Below are 24,998 nucleotides of genomic sequence, written 5' to 3' on the forward strand. Positions count from 1 at the left end.
GAGGCTCAGTGAGTGAAGATCAGAGTCCCAGAGAATGAGTGCAGCACATGAGAAGTTGTAGAGCAATGATCCATGGAGATCCCAGAGAATATAGACAATGGGAGGCTAGGACATTCCCCTCCTCCTCCTCACTCTCTGATCCCTCACTGACGAGTCCCTGTGTGCTTGTTTCCTCTGAAACTATTTATCTGTTTTTTGGCTGCTATAGACAAGTGACAATATTATATCCCGAAAAATGCAAAATGTAGCTGACAAATATACACAAATGATGAACACAGCGTGTATAATGAAATTAATAATTAGTGCAAAAGTCCATCTGCAACCAGAACAATAAACCAAAGAAGGTATATGGTATAAACCTCAAATAAAAATGTGATCAAATAAATAGTGTCCAAAGGTAAGAACAGAAAGTCCAATAAAAATGGTGTAGGTGCAGGAGCGGTGAAACGGGAACACAACTTTAGCCATGGAAGAAACATCAAGTAAGAGGATCATCAAACACTGAATGAGATGTGGGTGCTCTTACCGGAAAAGGTGGACTCTAATGTCAGCGACATAGAGTCGTACAGGAAGTGTGCCACATGGGGCAAGTGTGTAGATAACCAGGTGGTTGAAGCCTCCAGAGAAGGATCCAGGGGGACCAAGGATAGCCTCCGGGTCTGCCCGATCTCAAGACCATCAGGGCTGGATCTTGATGGTAGATTCAGAGGACAAACATTCACTCACATTCAGATGATATGTGGAGAAAAAATAATGTGCTTCCACAGCAGATCAAAGAGGTTGTTTATTGCTAAAAACCACCATGCAGATAAAAGTGATCACGAAAAGTTAAGGATGGAAGGCAACGTAGAGAGTGATAACGGCTATCCTTGGTCCCCCTGGATCCTTCTCCGGAGGCTTCAACCACCTGGCTATCTACACACTTGCCCCATGTGACACACTTCCTGTAGGACTCTATGTCGCTGACATTAGAGTCCACCTTTTCCGGTAAGAGCGCCCACATCTCATTCAGTGTTTGATGATCCTCTTATTTGATGTTTCTTCCACGGCTAGAGTTGTGTTCCCGTTTCACCGCTCCTGCACCTACACCATTTTTATTGGACTTTCTGTTCTTACCTTTGGACACTATTTATTTGATTCCATTTTTATTTGAGGTTTATACCATATACCTTCTTTGGTTTATTGTTCTGTTTGCAGATGGACTTTTGCACTAATTATTCATTTCATTATACACACGGTGTTCATCATTTGTGTATATTTGTCAGCGCTACATTTTGCATTTTTCTGTATTTTCATGTTTGTCACATTTGTATGTAGCTGCTTTTTGCTTTTGCATTTTTGTTTGGGGTTTAGCGCAGTAATTATTTCCTATTCTACAATATTATATCCCAATAAGACCAAGTGACACTAAAATGTTTATTTTCAGGAGTCTCCGACTCGTGTGATCCCCGGACACAGTCATAGGTCATCACTGGAAGATGATGTGATATTCGGGGTAGGCCTGGATGTCATTAAATATCACAAACATTGAAGGATTCTGGACGTTATCCGTCACACTGTCATAAAGGTCGGTGGGGTTGGCTGCATTTTTGGCTGGAGGTGTTATTATCCCTTTATATCCTGTATAGTAGAGTCCAGTGAGAACGCGGGCCAGGTACATGTGTCTCTGTCCATTTCCATCCGGTTTAGCGTAGGTGACAGAATAATTTGCATTGACTGCAAAATATGTGCCATTTCCATAAGCAGTGCCTGTTTGAAAATAAAGACACGTCACACATTAATATGGGAGAGTTCCAGAGAAGAGGTGCAGCAGGAGAGAAGTCTGGAGGTGCGAGTGAAACAAGACGACACTAAGACACAACACACCGGATGTGATGACGAAGAGCCCAGCTGTACTGTACTTGATACTAACTCTTAGTATTAAAGCCCAGCTTTGTTCTGGATGGAATGGGGGAGGATTATGGCCTCTGTCTGGCTTTTATTACCTGATACAGTAACTAAGTTGTGAGCAGGGGCGAGCGGTGAGGTGAGGCACCGGCTAGTATCAGAGCCAAATACACACAGGTTACATATGCTGTGATCGTTGGAGCGAGAGCAATAATTCTAGCACTAGACCTCTGTAACTCTAAACATGTAATCTGTAAAAAAATTTAAAGTGTCGCCTATGAAGATTCTTAAGTACTGAAGTTTGGCGCCATTCCACAAGTGTGTGCAATTTTAAAGCGCGACATGTTAGGTATCTGTTTACTCAGCGTAACATCATCTTTCACATTATTTTTTTTTTAAAAATCGGGCTAACTTTAGTGTTTTTTTTTTTTTTATTCATGAAACAGCTTTTTTCCCAAAAAAAAAACGCGTTTGAAAAATTGCTGCGCAAATACCGTGTGACATAAAAAGTTGCAACGACCGCCATTTTATTCCCTAGGGTGTCTGCTAAAACTATATAAATATACATCTCTATATCTATATAGATATAGAGATATATATCTATATCTCTATATCTATATCTATATCTATATAATGTTTGGGCGTTCTGAGTAATTTTCTAGCATAAAAATTATGATTTTTACATGTAGGAGAGAAGTGTCAGAATTGGCCTGGGTGGGAAGGGGTTAATTACCATAAGTAATATACAAATAATTATTATATATTGTTTATGAGGTAATTTACTAAATTTTCAAAATCTGTACTCAAGCAGGTGGCTTAACGGACAAATTACTGAAGTTTGAAGTTATAACTTCCAACCAGTAATTTCACAGTAAATAGATAAATAATAAATGGTTATCTTATAACATATAGTATAATAATATATGATTTAGCTTGTACCTTTTCATCAGCAGAAGATTCTCATTCTCCCTCTTGACTGTGTAAGAAAACCATGGGATTGTGGGTAAATCTTATACCCATAAACACATGTTATTTCCTTCTAGTTAGGGCTGGGCTGGAAGGGAGCCTTTGTCTTTTAGACACGCCCCCTTCTATAACTCTGCAGTGAGAGGCGTGCCTCCACTGCAGCATTTTTATTGGACAGCTTGGGCCAATGGTGCTTTACCATTGGTCCAAGGCTCCAAGCTGTCCATTGAACTCAGTGCCTCTGACAAGAAGTGAGGAGAGGCACTGTGAGCTCATCCTCTCAGTCTGCTGCAAACAGTGTGCTGGCTTGTATTTAAACTGGCCGCACTGTATGTAACTTCTGACAGGCTGCGCAAGGAGCCCCGTATCTCCAGGAACCATAGGTGATAGAAGCCCCAAATTTTGCCCCCCCCAAGTCGCTGAGCTATGACCCTCGAAGTCAATTTTTTGTTTTGTTTTGTTTTTAATGTTCATGGCAGGTGAGGCTCTGCCTCACCTGCCTCCCCTGACTGCACGCCCCTGGTTGTGAGGCTCTAGACCAGGTTTTCTGGAGGGTTCCTCCGGAGGTTGCTAGGGGCTCCTTGTGCAATGAACACATTTCTACCTAAGCTAAGTTCCCACTGAATGTACTGGGAGATCTAGATATACCGTATTTATCAGCGTATAAAATACGGTATATCTAGATCTCCCAATTAAAATACAGTAGTTATTATTAGCAGGGGTTCCCTGAGACTGAAAAGTTATTTTAAGGGTTCCTCCATGATAAAAAGGTTGTGAAAGACTCTGGACTCTGTTATAGGTAGGTATACCAGTTGGTTGTATTAATCCTTATTGGATTCAGGCAGTACACTAGTCATGGACCAATTGAAGGTATGTTAAATCTCAAGGCACCCTAGCCTAAAACAGATTCCCCCCTTACATCAGAGTCCTTATCTTCATTTGAGTCCCCTATCACATCAGAAGCCCCCCCCCCCCCCATCCCTTTCACATCAAAGTCTTCTCATCAAAGTCTTCAGTTGTCCTCCTGCCTCCTTTTCACATCAGAGTCCTCAATCTCCCCTTCCATGTGACAGTCCTCAGTCCCCACAACCCTTTCACATCAGAGCATTTAGATTCTCCATTTCACATCTGAATCCTCAATCCCCCTTTAACATAGGAGTCCTACTTTATGATTTTTAACACAGAGGAGTGGTGGGCAGGAGGTGGTGTAGGTGAAGAAGGACTTCCAATTTCTTCTGAATGATAGGGCTGCCCTGAATTCTCCCCAGCCTTGGATAAGCCTCATGTGTTTCTTCTGAGCCTCATATGTTTTTTCTGATGCAGGTGACTGGCCTTTTTAACTAACGGACTTGCCTACACACTATCACACCAAAGTCCGACGGATTCGTACGTGATGACGTACACCGGACTAAAATAAGGAAGTTGATAGCCAGTAGCCAATAGCTGCCCTAGCGTGGGTATTTGTCCGTCGGACAAGCATACAGACGAGCGGATTTCTGGGTCCGGCGGAGTTATGACGTAAAGATTTGAAGCATGTTCCAAATCTAAAGTCCGTCAGATTTTCGACTGGAAAAGTCAGCTGAAGGTCCGATGAAGCCCACACACGATCTGATTGTCCACCCGGGTGTACGCGGCTTTACACTTCTTATTGCATTCTCTGTATTGTTGCAATGCTGACAATGACCCATCAGCGTTGTACTTTTTAAAGGCCTTATCTTTTGCTTTTATATGCATTTTTATGTTAGTGTTCAGCCAAACAGGATTTATTTTAGCTCTTTTAAACTTATTTCCTGTTTGAATGCACTGGCAAATGCTTTTATTTAGTATGCTCTTTAAGCACTCCCATTTTTCCTCTGTGTTCCTTGTTCCTAGGATTTTATCCCATTTAATATCGTCTAGCAGAGAGCGCAGTTTAGAGAAATTGGCTCTTTTGGAATTTAATGTCCTTTTATTACCCTTGTGCTTCCTATATCTGTGATTTATACTGAATCTAAATGACCTGTGGTCGCTGTTTTGTAACTTGCCACGTATTTCTACATCCGTGATCAGGTCTGTATTGTTAGTAATCAGTAGGTCTAGTAACGCATTGTTTCTTGTTGGTGCATTTACCATCTGACCCATGAAATTGTGTTACAAGACATTTAGGAAATGGCGAGCCTTAGACAAATGTGCGCTTCCTTCTGCCCAGTCTATATCTGGATAATTTAAATCCCCCATTATTATAACATTTCCCGGCCTTGCTTCCATTCCAAGCTGTGATAGGAGAATCCCCTCCCCCTCCTCCATCAGGTTATGGGGCCTGCAGCATATACCCACTATTAATTTCCCATTGTTTTCCTCCCTTTGTAGCTCCACCCATATAGATTCCATCTTTTCCCTAGCTTCATTAGTGATGTCGTCCCTCACATTCACTTGCACATCATTTTTGTTATACAGGCATAACCCTCCCCCTTTCCTACCCCCCCCCCCTCCCCCATCTCTACGATATAGGGAATACCCCTGAATGCTTACCAGCTAATTGTGTGAGCTGTCAAACCAAGTTTCTGAAACTCCCACAAAATCAAAATCCTCCTCGTACATTAGCAGCTTAGTTTCTAATCTTATTAGCTAGACTTCTAGCATTGGTATACAAGCCTCGTAATTTTGTCGTAAACTATTTCCTTGTTAGTTGTTATGAGGCTGCAATTTGGATTTGCCAGCTTACTTACCTTGGGTATTGGGATCCTAGTCTCCCTACTACTAATGCCCACAATATTACCCGCTAAACCTTGCTCAATGCTGGTTAGCTCTACATCTGGACCCTCCCCCCAAACACCTAGTTTAAAAGCCCCTCTAACTTTTTGGCCATCTTCTCTCCCAGCAGAGCTGCACCCTCCCCATGTAGGTGCCACCCGCCTCTGCTAAAGAGCCAGTAACCGAATGAGAAGTTGGCCCAGTTCTCCAGAAACCTGAACCTCTTCTTTCTACACCAGCTCCTAAGCCACTTGTTAATTTCTCTAATCTTCCGCTGCCTCTCTGATGTGGCTCAAGGTACCGGTAGTATTTCTGAGAATACCACCTTGGAGGGCCTACTCTTTCATTTAGCTCCTAAGTCCCTGAAATAATTTTTTAGGATTCTCCATCATCCTCTATTTTTGTCATTGGTACCCACATGTACCATGACAGCTGGGTCCTCCCCAGCCCCACCCAATAATCTGTCCACCCAATCCACGAACCTGAGCACCCGGTAAACAACACATGGTGTATCGCTTAGGGTCTTTGTGATAGATAGCCCTCTCTGTTCTTCTAATAATTGAATCCCCTACCACAAGGACCTGTCTTTTCTTACCCTTATCCTTTCCCCTGCCCTCACTGGAGGAGTTTTTCCCCTGGCAGCTAGGGGCATTGCTCTGCTCCAGGAGTGCTGGTACCTGACTGGTTTCCCCAACATCACGCAAGAGGGCATATTTATTGGGATGTGCCAGCTCAGGACCGGTCTCCTTGCCGCTCTCCCCTCTACCCCACCCAAATGTCACCCAACTTCTCTGCTATGGTGCCTGCACCCCTGTATCTCCACCCGCCTCTGTGCTGGCCCCTGCCAGTACCTGTCGGGTACGATCCAAGCTCGCTTTCAGGTTGGAGATGCTTCACAGTGTTGCCAGCTGCTTCCCTAGATTCAGGACATGAGCTTCCAAGGAAGCAACGTGGTTACATTTGGTGCAGCAGTATTTACCCTCGATTGGATACTCAAGGAACCCATATGTGTTACAAGATGTGCACCGGGTCGCATTTCCATACACGTTGGACATTGTACCCACTAATTTAATGGGGATACTTCTAGAGGATTAGGAATTTTACTCTGCCCATTTAACTATTAAACTTGGCCCCTGTATCAATGGCCCCTTATATTCTCTCAATTTGCATACACATTCAAAACTTTTTTTTTTTTTTTTATCATTACAAAGTTGGCTATTATGCTGTTATTTTTCCTGTGAAATCTCTCACCATTTCTCCCTGCGTAGCTCCGGTTGAATCCATTATGATTGACATGTTGGATGGAGCCAAGGTCAGTCCCATGGAAAAGCTCTCTCTCATTGTTGTTGGGACCGTTCTTGGAGTCGATGTTCTGCTTCTTTATCTGGTAGTTGAGCCAGAGATCTCTGTTCTGTACACGCAGAATCTGGGAGGACATACAAAGGCTCAGATGTATACAATGATACAATGTTCTACCAACTAAACTGCAATATTCAAACTATTACACAGGAGAGGACCTCTTCTATGATGAATATAGTGACAAGTCAAGTATCCTTCTAAAGGGTGTAAAGGCATGCTTAAAAAGTAAGGTTGTCACAGTCAAGGTTATTACAAATATTTAATGAAGTTCACAGTCCATAGGTAATTAGTAGAGACAACGCTAGTGGTGGCTGGTGCTCCAAATTTTTTCTGGGGGGGGGGGGGGGGGCGCAAACAAACTGAAAAATTCCAAAAAAAAAAAACATCAATTGCAGCCACACTGTGCCCATCAAACGCAGCCACTGTACCAAAGCAGCCACTGTGCCCAAACACAGCCACTGTGCCCAAACACAGCCACTGTACCAAACGCAGCCACTGTGCCCAAACGCAGCCACTGTACCAAACGCAGCCACTGTGCCCAAACGCAGCCACTGTACCAAAGCAGCCACTGTGCCCAAACACAGCCACTGTACCAAACGCAGCCACTGTGCCCAAACGCAGCCACTGTACCAAGGCAGCCACTGTGCCCAAACGCAGCCACTGTACCAAACGCAGCCACTGTGCCCAAACGCAGCCACTGTACTAAAGCAGCCACTGTGCCCAAACGCAGCCACTGTACCAAACACAGCCACTGTACCAAACGTAGCCACTGTGCCCATTAAAACGCAGCCACTGTGCCCATCAAACGCAGCCACTTCGCCCAAACGCAGCCACTTTGCCCATCAAACGCAGCCACTGTGCCCATCAAACGCAGCCACTTTGCCCATCAAAAGCAGCCACTGTGTCCATCAAACGAAGCCACTCTGCCCATCAAACGCAGCCACTGTGCCCATCAAACGCAGCCACTGTGCCCATGAAAAGTAAGTATAATAAGACATATAAGTAATACACAGTATGAGGCAAGCTTTATTTCCTATAACCAACAGAGACCTTATAATGTATTAGGGCTATTTATAAATTAAAATTGAAAAAAACATAGAAAAAAGTGTGAGTTGTTGCCCATAATGAACAAGTTTCACAATTTATCCTTCATTAAAATCACTCAAGCAATCCTTCTCCTTTTTTTAAGTCCTTCAAATTATACAGATACAGTGTAAAGCAGATACAGGTACATTGCATTTTACTTTCTTTATATGTTTCTCAGTACATTTTGTGCCACTGAGTTTGTGTGTTCCTGCTGCATTCTGAATAATTTTTAAAAAAGTGAAAAATCATCAACTGCATAGAGCCTGAGAGCAAGATTTCCTTGTGACTCAAAATAATGCTGCCCGTGCAAAGAAGACCATAAATACATCCCCTACTGCACATGCTGCTGATCTCTGTGCCCCAAGTGCTGCCACTGTGCCCCCTGCCCGGTACTTACCATGTCTCAGGTGATAGCTGCTGCAGTGTCCTCCTTTTCTTCCCCGATGTCTTCTCCCGCCCGCTCCACCACTCATCCTCTGCTATGATTGGACGCCTGATAGGCGTCCAATCACAGCGCCTGTCGTTTCAACCAATCAGGGCACAGGTAACACAGAGTCATGCACCTGATTAGCTGAGGGGCGGTACAATGTTAGCAAAGCAAATTCCTTTGGTTTCCTAACATACAGCTAAGTGACAAGGAACGCACGGCGTTGCGCCCGCTTCTCACTTTTTTGGACGCCTATTAGAGACACTGGCTCTAATCAGGTGCTTCCAAAAAACACCCCCACCACTGTAATTCAGGTGCCCGGTGACCGAAAAGGAGCCGGACACCTGAATAGGGGGTGTCAGCAGAGACCATAGAGAGATTCATGCAATGCATGAATCTCTCTATGGTGATTAGAGAGTGACGGGAGAGGGGGGGTGGCGCTCCTGCGCCCTTTATGGACGCACCGCCACTGGACAACGCGTTTTAAGGAAATGCTTCCCCATTCGTCAGGGCTGTGATGGTTGATGTGGTCAGGGCTGACCTAATTTAACATAAGAGCCCTTTAGAGGCTGTAAAATGACAGAGAACCGGTATGTCAGTTCTTTGTCATTTTAAAGGGTTCCTATCATATTTGATTTCTGGTTCCTGATCAGTCCTGACCACACCAGGCATCACAGTCAATGCTTTGGCCCTACTTATTGCCTGTGGACTGTTAATTTAAATAAATATCTTTATTAATAGCCTCAAGTGTGGCAACCTTCCTCTACACCCATTTATCTTGTGGAGTTCCTTTCCATCACTACCAGAAAGGCAACATCTGAGAACCCAACGAGGCTCACCCACGTCTTTCCTCATCAGTAACATACCCCCTTGAAGGACAACGCATCCCAGATCATTTCCAGGGATACCAGACTGCAGGCTGGTCCACACGCACATTGAGGTCAAGTATCAAACAGCTCTAACATGATGTTATGGGTGGAATATTCTATTGAAGGTTTATGTCTGACCATTCCATTGTGACAACTGTTAATCTGCAATTGGACTGCCCAGTTCTTTGCACCATCATAACCAAACCTGAACCTAAACCCTGATTATACCCCTCTTGTGGATACTTCATCCTAGAGCAGTCGCTTTGCCCTTTCTGCCATTTTGCTGTCACCTGCTGGAGAATCTAGACTAGACTACCAACAGTAGATGTGGCCTTCACACCTGGGTACGAAGCCAGAAATTTTTTTCTCCAGCTCCATTGCCTGTTCATAGATATTCCTTAACTAAGATTTGTAATCCTGAGCTGAACTTTGATTACTTGGCTATCCAATGGTAATGTTTTAATGTGTTGTATTGTAATGTTGTAATGTGTAATGTTTTCTGCTGTTGCCATGAGAGATGAGTGAAAGGTCCTGCATCCTTGCACCTGTTTGCTGCTGCCTTTCTGGACCTTTGGCGAGCTTCTAACAGATCATCACTTTACATCTGCCCATCAGAAGTGACCAGAGGAGCCTCTAACTGGGAATTTATCTTGCACCATCCAACAATGGTGTAACCAGGAGGATCCATTTACTCCATGACACATACTCAGCACCAGTCTCCAGTGCCATGTTGGTGTGTCAAGTCCCCACACTATAAGCAGAACACCATCATTCCCACCCAGAATTCTATCACTGACATCTGACATCATTCATCACAATGTATCAGAAACATTACCCTCAGTATTTGGTTTAAGCAGCTCATCTGGAATTTCTGCTGTACTGCGGAGTATTCAGGAGTTCCTGGAACGACATCAACTTCCATCACAAGAGTCCCACCCATCGGCGTCCAGTGTGGTGGAAATCTGAGGGTGTCCCCCTCTGAAAGATAAGATGTGCAGTCAGGACCCGAAGAAAAACTATACAAGTAAAACCTTTGGTGTACAACTTCGCTGAAAGCATTGACATGGCAGCCAATAAAAACATTTTAATGTAGAAAAGATAAGTCTGAGGTCCCCTCATACACTCAGGTCTCTGTTCTCTGAAGGCGGCCAAGCAGAGAAGCAGATTGTCCACTTTATCCCAGATGGTCTATCTTTAGGCTGTCAGATTCCCTCCATGTCCCTGCAATATAGGAATTGGTAACTAGTCATAGACAGGCAGATGTGTCCCCAGAAATTATGAATGATCAGACATCTGGCTACCATCTTCTTGGGGTATGAGCCAAGGTTCAAGAAATCCAAGCTGGCCTGTGTTAGGGGGCTGGAGGATCGGGAAGATGGATGCTTGTTGGAGCATCTTCAGAGGAGTCTGCTATGCAGAAAGAGATCCAAGAGAGCTTGGGGTAAACAGCTGCTGGGTGGTCATTACATTAAAACCTCATTGCACAACCCTTAAAGTTACCTTTAACTGCTTGCATAGGGTTATTGGACCAATTCATATTCAGAGTCTGTTGCTAAAATATTAGGACCACCAATATCCAGTCCTAAAGGATCTAGTGTCATTAAGAAGGTATTAATGAAGGAGTTAAGCCAATAGCTGCTCTTAGAGGAATTATTCGTTACAGGCCGAAACATTAGGGCCACTATCAACTTTAACCACTTCCCGCCCAAGGACGTCATATGAGTCACTTTGAGTGGAGATATCTGAATAATGCCTGAAGCTATCTTTTTTTTATTCAGCCGGCAATTCCATGCAAAGTAAAAGCCATCATAGCGGCTTTTTTGATTGCTTTTACAGGCAGCGGGAGGGGACACCCCCCCAGCTGCCTTCCAGTACTTCACCAGGCTCTCCCCGGCGATCGGGGTGCCGTAGAATAAAACCAGTGGCAGCGTTTTACCATAGAGCTGTCCAGGGACCAGATGGTCCCTGGCCAGCTCCATGACCCTCGGAGGCCGGAAGCGACGTCATGACATCACTTCTGGTGCCGGCAGATGTAATTACTCTCGTTTTTTTGCTGGAAAGTCTTAGATTGTTTTGTTTTTTTATCTCAGGCTTTCCAGCATAGAAGAGAGATGTGGGGAGATGTCATACCCTATTCTTATGTTTACATTCCTTGTAATAGGAACAAAAGTGATCAAGAAATAAAAAATGAAAGTGAAAGTGTAAAAAAAAATATGTAAATAAAATAAACACTAATACAATTTATTTTAAAGTGCCCCCATCCCCCCGTGCTCGCATGCAGAAGCGAACGCATACGTAGGTCACACCCGCATATGTAAACAGCGTTCAAACCCCACATGTGAGGTATCGCCGCAAACATTAGAGCGAGAGCAATAATTCTAGCTCTAGCCTTCCTCTTCTACTCCAAACCGATAACTTGTAAAAGGTTTTAAAGTGTAGCCAATGTAGATTTTTAAGTACGAAAGTTTGGTGAGTGTGCTTAATTTTAAAGTATGTTAGGTATCTATTTAATCAGCGTCACATCATCTTTCACATTATACAAAAAAACTTGAGGTAAATGTGATTTGTTTTTGTTTTTTTTTATAATTCATGAAAGTGTTTTTTTTTTTTTTTAAATCACGTTTGAAAAATTGCTGCACAAATAATAATTAAAGCAACTGTTTTTGATTCCCTAGGGTCTCTGCTAAAAAAATTAAAAATAGATAGATAGATAGATAGATAGATAGATAGATAGATAGATAGATAGATAGATAGATAGATAGATAGATAGATAGATAGATAGATAGATAGATATCCAACTCGGTGTATGGTGTCTTGATTTACCCAATCGATTAAAGGATCTTCTTGGTGTCCAAGTTCAGCTCGAGCAAGGAAAAGGTTTGGGGGCACACTTGACCAGTTGACCAATACCCTTTCAATATATATATATATATATATATATATACACACACACACACATATATACATATATAGTCTTGGGGTTCTGAGTCATTTTCTAGCAAAAAAAATATGATTTTTACATGTAGGAGAGGAATGTCATATTTGGCCCGGTATGGAAGTGGTTAATATTGGTGTGCCATTAGGTATACTGTAGCTATGGGAAGGGTAGGAGAGTTCATGGCAATCCAGTATCTCCTGTGGAAGTAATGCTACAACTGGTTTCACTGCAGAGATTTTTCCCAGCAATGCCATCTGTTGTTTTTAGTTGAGTTTATATAATACAATGGATGAATTAACATTAAAATCCATATTACCAACATGGGGGGACACTTAGTCTTCATTAGTGGCAGCTATGTTCCTTATAACCACATATGGCTTTTTCTCTGGTTTTACCAATACCTGGGACAAAGCGGTCCTTTTACGGTTAGACCCTCTCTCAGTGGATTTGCCAACCACTGCGTCACAAATAACAGTGGTTTTGTCATTTAAATACATAGGAGCAGTGGCGTCACTAGGGGGTGGCTTTTGGGGCTATAGCCACGAATCTGGGGCCCATAGCTCAGAGTCTTTGCAGGTGTCCCCAAGGGGAGGGGAGGCTCTCTGGGGACCCTGATGTAAGTGGGGGGGGGCTCTCTGGGGACGCTGATGCAAGGGGGAGGCTCTCTGGGGACCCTGATTTTAAGGGACGGCTCTCTGGGGACCCTGATTTTAAGGGGGAGGCTCTCTGGGGACCCTAATTTAAGGGGGGGCTGTCTGGGGACCTTGATGCAAGTGGGGCTCTTTGGGGACCCTGATGTAAGTGGGGGGCTCTCTGGGGATATACACACACACGTATATTACTGTATATACATGTGTATGCCCGCCCAAGCATATGACTTTCTTTACTACGCTGCTATGGGCTCTAGCCCCAGATCTTTTGTAGACCTAGCAATTCCCCTGCTTAGGAGTCTTTGTCACCCCTCATGTCAATGATTATGTGGAGAGGAATCTGGACCCCTTACTCACTCAGTTAAAACAGACTGCTAAGAAATGGAGTAAGTTGCCCCTAACGGTAATAGGTAGAGCCAATCTAATAAAGATGGTGTGGAGGCTGCAACTACTATATCTTCTAAATAACTGCCCTGTGTGGTTCCCACAGTTTTTTTTCCAAAAAATAGATATCCTTTTTTGGGACCTTATTTGGAAGTATGGGCACCCTAGAGTAATGCCGCGTACACACGGTCGGACTTTCCGGCATACTTGGTCCGGCGGACCAGAGTGTGCCGGACAATCCGCCCGTGTGTGGGCGCCGGCGGACTTTTCCGGCAGACTTTTTCCCAAAAGCCCGCCGGACCTAGATTTGAAGAAAGTTTTAAATCTTTCCGCCGGACTCAGTTTCGGGCGGAAAGTCCGCTCGTGTGTGTGCTGGTCCGACGGAAAGCCCGCTCGTGTGTATGCTGGTCCGACGGACCAGATACGACACGAGGGCAGGGTATTGCATCTCGCGCTCGCTGCAATAGGAAAAACAAATTTTCCTATTGCGGCGAGCGCGGGGCATACCAGGCCCTTAGGTCTGGTATGGATTATAAAGGGAACCCCCTACGCCGAAAAAACGGCATGGGGTCCCCCCTAAAATCCATACCAGACCCCGATCCGAGCACGCAGCCTGGCCGGTCAGGAAAGGGGGTGGGGACGAGCGAGCGCCCCCCCCTCCTGAACCGTACCAGGCCACATGCCCTCAACATGGGGGGTGGGTGCTTTGGGGGAGGGGGGCCGCCCTGCGGGCCCCCCCCACCCCAAAGCACCTTGTCCCCATGTTGATGAGGACAAGGGCCTCTTCCCGACAACCCTGGCCGTTGGTTGTCGGGGTCTGCGGGCGGGGGCTTATCGGAATCTGGGAGCCCCCTTTAATAAGGGGGCCCCCAGATCCCGGCCCCCCACCCTATGTGAATGAGTATGGGGTACATGGTACCCCTACCCATTCACCTAGGGAAAAAGTGTAAGTAATAAAACACACTACACAGGTTTTTAAAATATTTTATTAAACAGCTCCGGGGGGGGGATCTTCCTCTGGCTTCGGGGGTCTTCTTCCGGCTTCGGGGGTCCCTCCGCTTCATCTTCTCCCGGCGTCCGGTTGGTTCTTCTCCGCTCTCTTCTTTCCAGTTCTTCGGCCGGCTCCTCTGCTGTCTTCAGGTAGCTCTCTTGCCAGCAGAGGTCCGGGCTTCTTGTCTTCTTCTCTTCTCCAGATGTTGACACGACGCTCTCTCCGGCTTGACTCCCCCAAAGCACCCACCCCCCATGTTGAGGGCATGTGGCCTGGTACGGTTCAGGAGGGGGGGGGCGCTCGCTCGTCCCCACCCCCTTTCCTGACCGGCCAGGCTGCGTGCTCGGATCGGGGTCTGGTATGGATTTTAGGGGGGACCCCACGCCGTTTTTTCGGCGTAGGGGGTTCCCTTTATAATCCATACCAGACCTAAGGGCCTGGTATGCCCCGCGACGGGGCTCGCAAGGTGTCAATCTCGCCGATAAAAGCGGCAAGATTGACATCCTTTTCTAGTCCCGTCGCACCTGAGTCACGTTCAAAATGAACGGACTTGTCCGTGTGTGGGCAAGTCCGTTCATTCTGAAAGTCCGCCGGAACTCCGGCGAAAGTCCGTCGGAAAGACGGGCGGACTTAGCCCGCCGGAAAGTCCGGGCGTGTGTGGGCAAGTCCGTCCGTTTTAAAGTCCGGCGCACCTGGCGGACAAAGTCCGTCGGAAAGTGTGCCGGACCAAGTAGGATAGAAAGTCCGACCGTGTGTACGCGGCATAAGGCTTCCCATATAACAATTACCCAAGGACGGAGGAGGATCAGCCTTTGGAAAAGGGCTGGCATTATGTTTCTCCACTAGTTGTATAGATAATGATGTTTTACTTACTTTTTAATAAATTGGCAGAGAGCTCCCTGATACCTAATACCGGTAAGCTGTTTTTTCAGTACCTTAACCTCCCTGGCGGTATGATTATGTCAGATTTTTGCGTCTCAAAGCGGTACAATTATTTTGCATAGAAATTTTGGCATTTTATATTGTAGGTCTGTAATTCTTAGCAATAACACACGTATATCTGTCCACCAGGAGTCTAGTAGATATCCCGGGTATGATGACGTTTGAAACACAAAATCATAAATTATAATATAATAAATAAATATAAATAATTATAAAAAATAATAATATAATAATAAGAAAATTAATTTCCCCACGATTCACTATCGCTCAATTCTGCAAGTGTTCTAATTTACTATCGCTGTTTTCTAGCTGGTCTAAAACCACTTTTGACGTAAAGGGACACTTTTTGGTTGCTATGGACAATTTCAAGTTTCCAGGCAGAAAGAACAGTATATGTCATATAAAACTGCATGCAGGGCATTGGTCAAAGCACTGGGGACAAAAGGGATGTGAAATAATTTCATACAGTAATGTAATCTGTAAGATTACAGTATACTGTATGTGTTATGATTTTTCACTTTTTTAAATTTGCCACCGGGCTCCGCCCCCGTGCGTCGCAACGCTCACAGGGAACGGAGCCCGGCACACAGAGGCATTGGGTGGCAGACACAGCCCGCAGACACAGCGAGGGGACATCGCAGGATTCTGGGGACAAGTTAAGTATACCGCACCAGGATACTGCAATGCAATCCCGAATGTGGCTCAGAGTTACCGCTAATGTTGCTGAAATTTAACCCCGAGCCGTACTCAGTAAAAGCACCAGGGTGGTTAAGCTGCGCCATGCTCTACAGAGTCAGGCAGCGACATTCCTGTTGAAATACAATCAACCTACTCAAGTTTAACAGAGGCAGTTTCCACCACTTGCTCCAAAAAAGGCTTGAAATTTGACCTTTACTCTGCACTCCAAACAGATGTTGGTGCCCGTGTGCAGGACAATGGCATCAAAACCTTGAGTCCCTCACTGATGAAGAGTGGACTTAAGCTATAGAAACTTTAAACCCGGTCTCTTTATCCTCCTCACAATGTCTGACCCAACTGTTCATTATCCACAGAGTCCCCACAATGTCCCAGATGTACTACAGCCACAGGTACCCTCATTCCCATGTTGCCCTAAGCTTCCCTGATATTAGGAGTTTATTTTTACTACTACCCTAAATACAATCTTCTCCACACAAGTTTCATTTGACCTGAAAGTTGCTGGCCTTGGGAGTAGTTCCAGAAGATATTCTTCTGATTGAAGTACACTTAATGTTGACAAGATCTTGGGCGAGATCTTTTTACGCTTAGCTCGTAGACCCATTTTGCAGAAATTGATTTTGTCTACTCAACCAACAACAGGCAACTTATAAACATAGGGGCTGCCTTAAAAAAATTCAAAAAACATACGGCCGATGGCTGGATTCTAATATATCAACCGATTCTTTATTGTCCTTAGGAGACAATATGGGGAGCTAGGTGGTTGCTCTGCCAATGGGCTAGGAACTTATAGGCCATTCTGTCTAATAAAGATGCACTGTATGACTCTTTAATGTGGAATATTGACAGATACTTGAGTAGTACTTCTCGGTGTGTGTGATATTTGTTATAGTTCAAGGTCTCTTATACCTGTTATGGAATGATCTCCAAGTCACATGTTCTCTTTGAACTTTATCTCTATTTGGAAGGCTATGTGATGCTTCTATTCAATCTACAGGAGCGTGTTTCTGTATAAATTGTTATTGTAAAATTAAGATCTGTTTAATAAAAATAACCTGATACAAAATAAAAAGTCATATTACCATGTTTCACGGCACGTTGGATCTGAATTTGGTTCCCATGATTGTCTGTGGCTGTTTCTTTTTGTAAACTGACAGTGTATTGGTTTCCTTGGATCTGGGTTGTGATCTGGACCTTCTTGTCATTTTTTGCTTCTTCCAGCTCCAGGTTTGTCATCTTTTCAAAGGGAACCATATTTCCTCCATTACCATATCTCCATTCTACCAGTTTCCCGGTGATATCTGCTGCCCGCTCCCGGTTCTTTCTGTCTTTTACCCGGATGATAATTGTTTCGATCTCCCCAGACACAAGTAGGACATCCCGGGTGAGGCCCAAAATCCGGATGGAGGGGTCGGGTGGTTTGTAAATGACAGAGACCTGAAACTTTTTCTGGAGGTCGGAGATCTTCTGCACATCGGCTTCTTTTAATTCAGAGATAAATTCCTCTGTGATCACCTTCTCTGCCTGCTCATTGTCGATCATCTGCTGTAGCCAAGCCTTCGTCTTGTCCACATTACTTTTATCTTCAGCACACAAGCTGAACACCACAGGCTCAATGCCGTCCATCAACTGAAAGGCGGGGAGCTTTGGGGCTTTTGTTGGGAGGAAGAAAAGAGACAATGATATCACAAACTGCTCTGAAAATAAATAAAAGTAAATAAAAATTGTGAACAAATAGTTTATGAACGGGATGTAGACCAGGTTTGGGTATTATGGATTTTAGCTGAGGAACTGTGAGGATTTTCTGTATAAAGTTGATTTAATATTTAATGCTTCACAGATTAAAGTAGATGTGGATCCAATCACTGAAAGACCAGACTGTGTTTGCTTTCTATTGTTATCATTCATTAGTATGGCAATGGTGTAAATATAAAGAATGTGAATATTGGTCTGGCATGTTCAGCACACCGAAGGGCTTCCATGATCACCTTGGATTATGATAGGGATAAGTGAGCTTATAATGGAAGCGGGACACTGTGATATTCAATAACGCATACATAGAATGCTTGCAAAACCAACCTGCTTCAGGGGTTGTATCCCCTTCATCAGGGCCTAAGAGAATAAAGCAAAGATAGTGTTTGTGGAATCAATAATCAGTATATAGTTGGATGTTGTTGGGAGTGTTGGGTGTTAGCAGTTGATTCAAGTTTATTACTGCCTCTTCATTCATTGTATTTTTGTTTTGTTATTATTATAATACAGGATTTATATAGCGCCAACAGTTTGTGCAGCGCTTTACAACATAAGGGCAAGCAGTACAGTTACAATACAAACCAAATAAAAAGCGTGCCTGAGATCTGCTGTGGCAGTGGTGGGGGCAGAAGCAACATAGTACAATATATCAAAATGAATCCAGATCGTTTGAGCACGTTCCCAGGAAAAAAAAACATTTGAAGGGAGTTGTCCAATGGTTAGTGGGAAAAAAATTAAAAACAAAGGGCTTCCATAGTGAAGTATGTCACAGTTTTATTCCTAAAAAACAGATAAAAACAAGATAAAAGACCCCTGAAGATGTTGGTATGCACCAATGAAACCGGTAGGGTGCTTGATTGTGATACGTCATCCCCGCTGTTTTTGAAGTGCAGCTGGAACACACCACGGCGTTTCCATGCACATGGATTTCTAAGCTGCAAGAATTTGCTGTTTTTATCAGTTTTTTTTAAATAAAACTCTGACATACTTCACTATGGAAGCCCTTTCTTTTTAATTTTTTCCCCACTAACCATTGGATAACTCCCTTCAAATCGTTTGGTTCCTGGGAACGTGCTCAAACGATCTGGATTCATTTTGGTGTTTGTGTCCTGGAGATCAGTTAAACTCTGGGATCAACATTGGGATCGTACACAACTCCTGCTGAATATACCCATATGTGCTTTATGACTGCCTGTAATAGGGGTCATGGAAGTCTGGGGAGTAGGATGTGTGACAGGTGATGGTGGTAGGAGATATTTCAGTCAAATTGACCTACTGTTCAGCAGGGGTTTGAAGATTGTGTACAAGATCTGAAGAATTTGATACATTGTCTGAAGACTTTGATACATTGTTTGAATATTCACTATTTGCACTACTGAGCTTATTTTGTGTTTGGACTTTTTATACACATATTATTATACAGTGGAACCTCGGATTGTGAGTAAAGTGGTTAACGAGCATTTCATAATACGAGCACTGTATTTTTAAAAATCGTAACTTGCGAGTGTTGTCTCGCAAAACAAGCACGATTTAGGCCAAAGCGTGTGCATTACTGCGTTTGGCCTGAGGTGGGGGGGCCGATCGGCGCCATTCGGAAAAGCACGGAAAGGCCCAAGGACAGCTCGGCTGACCTCAGCAAACCTCGGGAATGGAGTCTTTCCGAGGTGTCCTCGGGCCTTTCTGTCCGTTTGCGAGGCTCTCTGGCGCCCCCCCCCCCTCTGGCCGCATGCTGTATTGCATGCCAATAAAGTCAATGCGGAACAAATTATTTTCGTTTCCTTTGACTTCAATGGGGAAACTCGCTTTGATATGCGAGTACTTTGGATTACGAGCATTCTCCTGGAACGGATTATGCTTGTAATCCGAGGTTCCACTGTATTATCATGTTGGTGCTTAGTTGAAACCACTTTTTTGCATGTTTGCACTTTATTAGAGAAGGAGCGCGGTTTTATCAATTTAGTATTGTTTTTTACTTATCCATTTTTCTTTTGTACAACCTGCTGCTCCTTACCAACTTTCACCTGTTTAATTATTCTAGTTGCACTAATTATCTTTCCACTTTGCGCTGGTTCTGGGGTTTTTAACCACTCATTCACATTTTTTACAATATATCAGTGAAGATGGCATCAGCACATCCAACAGGTACACCCGAAAATCTGTAGCGAAAGTAGACGGAACGTGAGCAATGTAGCGCACTAGATTAATAATGATGACTTCAAAATGTCTGACAGGTGCACCCAAGATGCCTGGTGACAGCAGAGGGGGCTGGAGCAACAGAGCAGACAAGTTCAGTGATGATAACGTCAGCACACCCAAGAGGCACGCCCCAAAATACATGGTGACAGCAAAGGGGGCAGGAGCAACAGACCTCTGCTTGATATACCAATTAGGAGACCACCACAAATTGGGCTTCTGGCAGGGGAGGAGTTGACAGGTGGTAACAGCAGAGATAAAGAAGAGATTTACTGTACAATCTTTAGTCATTCAGGGATAAGTGTTTCTACCTTAATCATTAGACCAGCAGTTTTCATTGCTCATGAAACTTCTTCTTTAAGCCCTGATGAGGGAGGTGGAGTTACAGCCCCCAAAATGCACTGGCTTTGTAAACAATCGATCATTGTAATACATTGGTATTTAGAGTTGAATATCAGGATGTAGTGCTCCAATTAGTCATTCTTCTAGGATCCTGAACTCCTCCTGCATACAGAAGGGTCTCTTCCCGTTTCTTGTTCAGTCAGCCATCCTGAGCTCACACCCCCAACTCACCAGAGATTCTAGTTAAGAAGTATTTGTCTTCAGGCAGGGCGGTCCCCTCTCTCTTCTTCATGCTCGTGTAGAAATCATTCAGCATAGGTTGCTGGAAAAGAACCACTTTCACAGTCTGAAGAGAATGGACCGATTTAGATTTGATGAAGTCCACCAAACCATCGAGGATTGAGTCGGCCACTGTGGAGGCAGCTAATCCCCCCGCACCTGTATCAACCAGACAAAATGTTTACCAGAGATATCTACTGACCACAAAATGTAACTTTTACTTCATTAAATGCAAAAAGGTAGAAAACATTACTCAGAGGAAGCTGACCTCCAGAGGCTCAAGGGAACTCCTCATAATGGGCACAGCGGGTGTACAGACCCGGGAACTCAGCACAGGGATGGTGAGAACCCCTCATAATGGGCACAGCAGGTGTACAGACCCGGAAACTCAGCACAGGGATGGTGAGAACCCCTCATAATGGGCACAGCGGGTGTACAGACCCGGGAACTCAGCACAGGGATGGTGGTAACCCCTTATAAGGGGTACAGCGGGTGTACAGACCCGGGAACTCAGCACAGGGATGGTGGGAACCCCTCATAATGGGCACAGCAGGTGTACAGACCCGGGAACTCAGCACAGGGATGGTGGGAACCCCTCATAATGAGTACAGCGGGTGTACAGACCCGGGAACTCAGCACAGGGATGGTGGGAACCCCTCATAATGGGCACAGCGGGTGTACAGACCCAGGAACTCAGCACAGGGATGGTGGGAACCCCTCATAATGGGCACAGCGGGTGTACAGACCCAGGAACTCAGCACAGGGATGGTGAGAACCCCTCATAATGGGCACAGCGGGTGTACAGACCCGGGAACTCAGCACAGGGATGGTGGGAACCCCTCATAATGGGCACAGCAGATGTGTAGGCCTGGGATATACCTCTCCACTATCTATCAAAGACTGAAATCTAAGTTCTGTCTGGACTGATCCCATTACTCATCTCTTAAGCTTATATCACACTTGTGATCCTGAGGGCAATATTGCTATGGAGGGCACAGCAAGGAGGTGAAACATTCACCTGCTTGGGTGAGTAGGCCTCATGCTGGTTGGATGAGTGAGGTATACAGGTACATTCTAGCAATCTTGTACTTAGCTGGGTGGTTATTGGGTGCAGCTGAGAGAAACACATTTTTGGACATAAAAGTAGAACTGTCTGTGATGAATTGATCATACCTGTTCCCACAGCGGGGAAGGTGACAGAAGAGGCCTGATGTTTCTCACACTCCTGCAGGACATCCAGGACAATTTTCTGAATGGATGTTGGGCTTTTTGCCACTGCCACATGGAGAATACATTTACATTGTTTGATGTTTCCAGAATTGGTGATGACGTATCCATTATGAGGTTGGGCACCTGTCAGAAATGGAAACTTTAGCTGGTAATGTACTGTAGCTATTCCTGCCTAACACAAACTAGGCTTAAAGTGATATTAAAGTCATTTTTTTTTTTAAATAACAAACATGTTATACTTACCTGCCCTTTAAAGGTTTTGCACAGAGCAGCCCCGATCCTCCTCTTCTCGGGTCCCAGCGCTCCTGGCCCATTCCCCCTTGCCAAGCGCCCTGCCCAAAACAAGCAGCTTGCAATGGGGAGCACCCAAACAGGCTCCCTCCTGAGCCACAGCTCTGCTTATCCATTCACACACAGAGCCACGTCTCTGCCCTGCCCCCTCTCTCTCTCCTCATTGACTCCCTTGCGGTGATTGACAGCAGTGGGAGTCAATGGGTCCTGCTGCTGTCTTAGCCAATGAGGAGGGAGACTCCCTGAAGAGCCAAGGCTCTTGTATACATCGCTGGAGGAAGATCAAGCTCAGGTAAGTATTAGGAAGGGCCGAGGGAGGGGGGGCTGCTACACAGAGAAGGTTTTTTTACCTGCATGCATAGAATGCACCTTCAGCCTTTACAAACACTTTAAAAATGTCCCCTCTCCCTTGATGTTACCTCTGCTGACTAACCTGAGAACAAAAAAGAAAGTATAAACTTATTTTCAGCCATGTGATCTCCTGTGTCAGCCTGCGGTAGCTGCAGGGGAGAAGAGAGAGCACTCAATAATGGCTGGCAAAGCCTGGTGAGGTGACATCACCCATGGGCTCCTCTGGTCCATCCCTTGTGGGCTCTCCCTCCTCTTCCCTGCAGCTGCCATTGACTGACACAGGGGCACTGGATCACATGACTGAACATCACCAAAAATAAGATATACCTTTCCAAAGAGTATCACAGAAAAGGCAAAACATGTATTATAATCACAAATCTAATGTGTTATCAATAAAAATATATACATACTGTATATCCACAAGTGGCCCGATAATACCTCTTTATGGTACACAAACGAGAAAGTTAAAACCTCATGCTACATAAATCCCAAAATCAAATCTACACAGGCACAGCTACAGGAGGAGACTCCTATTGTACAGCTGTGTCAATCAGTGATGAGCCCGCCCTCTACCCAATAGTAGGGATGGCTGAGTGGTTTGGGCCGAGCATAAGCTCGCGGAGCGCACAGTCAATAGGCTGTTAAGGAGCGTGGCCAAGAAGCCGGCCGCCCCGTCCTTATCAACGGATGAGTCATCAGCTGTCAGCTGAATGGAAAAAAAAAAACAATAGAAAATTTATAAAAAAAAACCGCGTGGGGGTCCCCCCCGATCCATACCAGGCCAGAATTCAAAAAGAAAATTGCGTGGGGTCCCCCCTAAAATCCATACCAGACCCTTTTTCAAGCATGCAGCCTGGCCGGCTAGAGAAGGAGGGATGATGAGTGAGCGCCCCCCTCCCCCTCCTGAACCATACCAGGCCACCTACCCTCAACATATGGTGTACATTGTACCCCTACTCATTCACTAAAAAAGTGTCAAAAATAAATAAAAACAGTACACCGTTTTTTGCATTTTTTTTTCTATTGCCGGGCTGCCGGCAATGTCTTTTTTTCTTTATATATATCAGTTTTGCTGCAGCAGCTTCCATACACAGCATAGATGCGCCACTTTACAGTCTAAGGGGACCCCCCAAGCACTATATTTAAAGGAATTTTTCATTTTTATTGTTTTACTTCAAGCATTATTATAATCACTGCTCCTTTAAAAACAAAATTTTTTTTTAAAAATATTTCCCCCAGGGCAGTACCCCTATACACTTTTTATGGCCAACAACTTGCATATAAGCCTTCAAAATGGGGACTTTTGACTTTTCATGTTCGGGTCACATAGACTTTAATAGAGTTTGCGGCTCGGGTCTGAACTTTTTCTCTGTTTGGGAATTCTGGTGCAAACCAAACCGGGGGGGGGAGGGGGTGTTTGGCCCATCACTACCCCATAGGAGGGCACACAGGATGTGGACTGCTAGGATTGTGGGAGGTGTAGCTTGGACAGTCTGCCTTGCCACATTCCATGGTGATTGGATGAAGGTGTCTCTGTTACCTGTGTGGGTATAGACACCGGGGGTCATTTCCTGACATTCATTATAACTGAAGAAGTGACTTGGAGAAGCTGCAAAACATCTTCAAAAGAACAAGTCTAGTTCAATGTGGGTAACTATTACTAGCTATACAATGACTTGAACGAGAACCTTCACAGATATATACAGTGTACATGGCGTGGCCTTTACTGGTACCTGGTGAGCACCCATAAATTGTAATAACCCCAATGGCTGAAGACCATTTCCCTCAATATCTTCCCTACGTCTGCCACATTCTGTTGGTGCATTGTCTATTCTTCTACACATGCAAAAGTATTAAAAATAAAAACAAGGATGGTCCAGTGCAGAGATTTACCCAGAGCCACAGCAGATGATACAACAGACGGTCCAGCAGCTTCCAGAATCGCTTTTGAAACTCCTACAAATATAATATAAAACACAATAAGGCTGAATTCATAAAGTTTTAACACAAGGTTAAATACCCTTTTTATCCATGTGACTGTCATTTTCAAATCTTATTGGATTCAACTGAAAATAATTTTTTGAAAATAAGTATTCTTTGTAGTGCTACCCCCCGTGAGGGCCGCTTAAAGATACTGTACACCAATGGTTTCCCTGACCTTGCAATTCCACCGACACCTCTGACACCCTGGGTTCAGACATAAATATGGATGCAGATACAAAATAGCTCAAAGTAAACCAGATAAGGATCAGGCAAAAAAAGTTGTACACTTTATATGAATAAGCAAATGAATGATCAGCTGTAGCTACCTGGGAAATAATAAGTCAACAACTTTGACCGTTTATGGTCTACGGCTGCAGGTCATAAAAGTGTAGGAGTATGACCAATTCTGGAGTCAGACTACTTCCTTCTTACCTCCCGATGCTACAGCCCACCAACACAAATACTTAATGCAATCTGGCACATTATACACCAAATTAAACAACCCTAGTCTCTAGGTGTAGGAGAGTTCTTAGGTGATATGGAGCCAAGTAACTGCCCCAAATGTTCCTGTCCCTTGAGGGGAGGGGGGAGAACAAATGAGTCCTTTTGATGAAGCAAGTATCTTGAATCTTCAGCTAGCTCAAGTGAT

General features: G+C 44.5%; 1 protein-coding gene across 2 annotated transcripts in view; it reads right to left on the minus strand.

Annotated features, from left to right (window-relative positions):
• Window positions 1–1,229: 1,229 nt before the first annotated feature.
• LOC141147322 (protein mono-ADP-ribosyltransferase PARP14-like) overlaps window positions 1,230–24,998 on the minus strand; it is a 63,925-nt gene continuing 40,156 nt past the window's right edge. Inside the window, exons 11-17 of one of the 2 annotated variants that reach the window (XM_073634542.1) lie at window positions 24,260–24,322; window positions 21,668–21,847; window positions 20,447–20,653; window positions 17,011–17,580; window positions 10,163–10,305; window positions 6,838–7,012; window positions 1,230–1,749 (exon numbers count right to left, since the gene is read on the minus strand). In XM_073634542.1, coding sequence (XP_073490643.1) covers window positions 1,469–1,749; window positions 6,838–7,012; window positions 10,163–10,305; window positions 17,011–17,580; window positions 20,447–20,653; window positions 21,668–21,847; window positions 24,260–24,322 — 1,619 coding nt within the window. In that variant the 3' untranslated portion in view covers window positions 1,230–1,468. The remainder of the gene's footprint in view (window positions 1,750–6,837; window positions 7,013–10,162; window positions 10,306–17,010; window positions 17,581–20,446; window positions 20,654–21,667; window positions 21,848–24,259; window positions 24,323–24,998) is intronic. The other variant, XM_073634543.1, reaches the window with a different exon arrangement.

Source organism: Aquarana catesbeiana, linkage group LG06, assembly GCF_042186555.1.
Source record: "Aquarana catesbeiana isolate 2022-GZ linkage group LG06, ASM4218655v1, whole genome shotgun sequence".
NCBI lineage: Eukaryota > Metazoa > Chordata > Amphibia > Anura > Ranidae > Aquarana > Aquarana catesbeiana.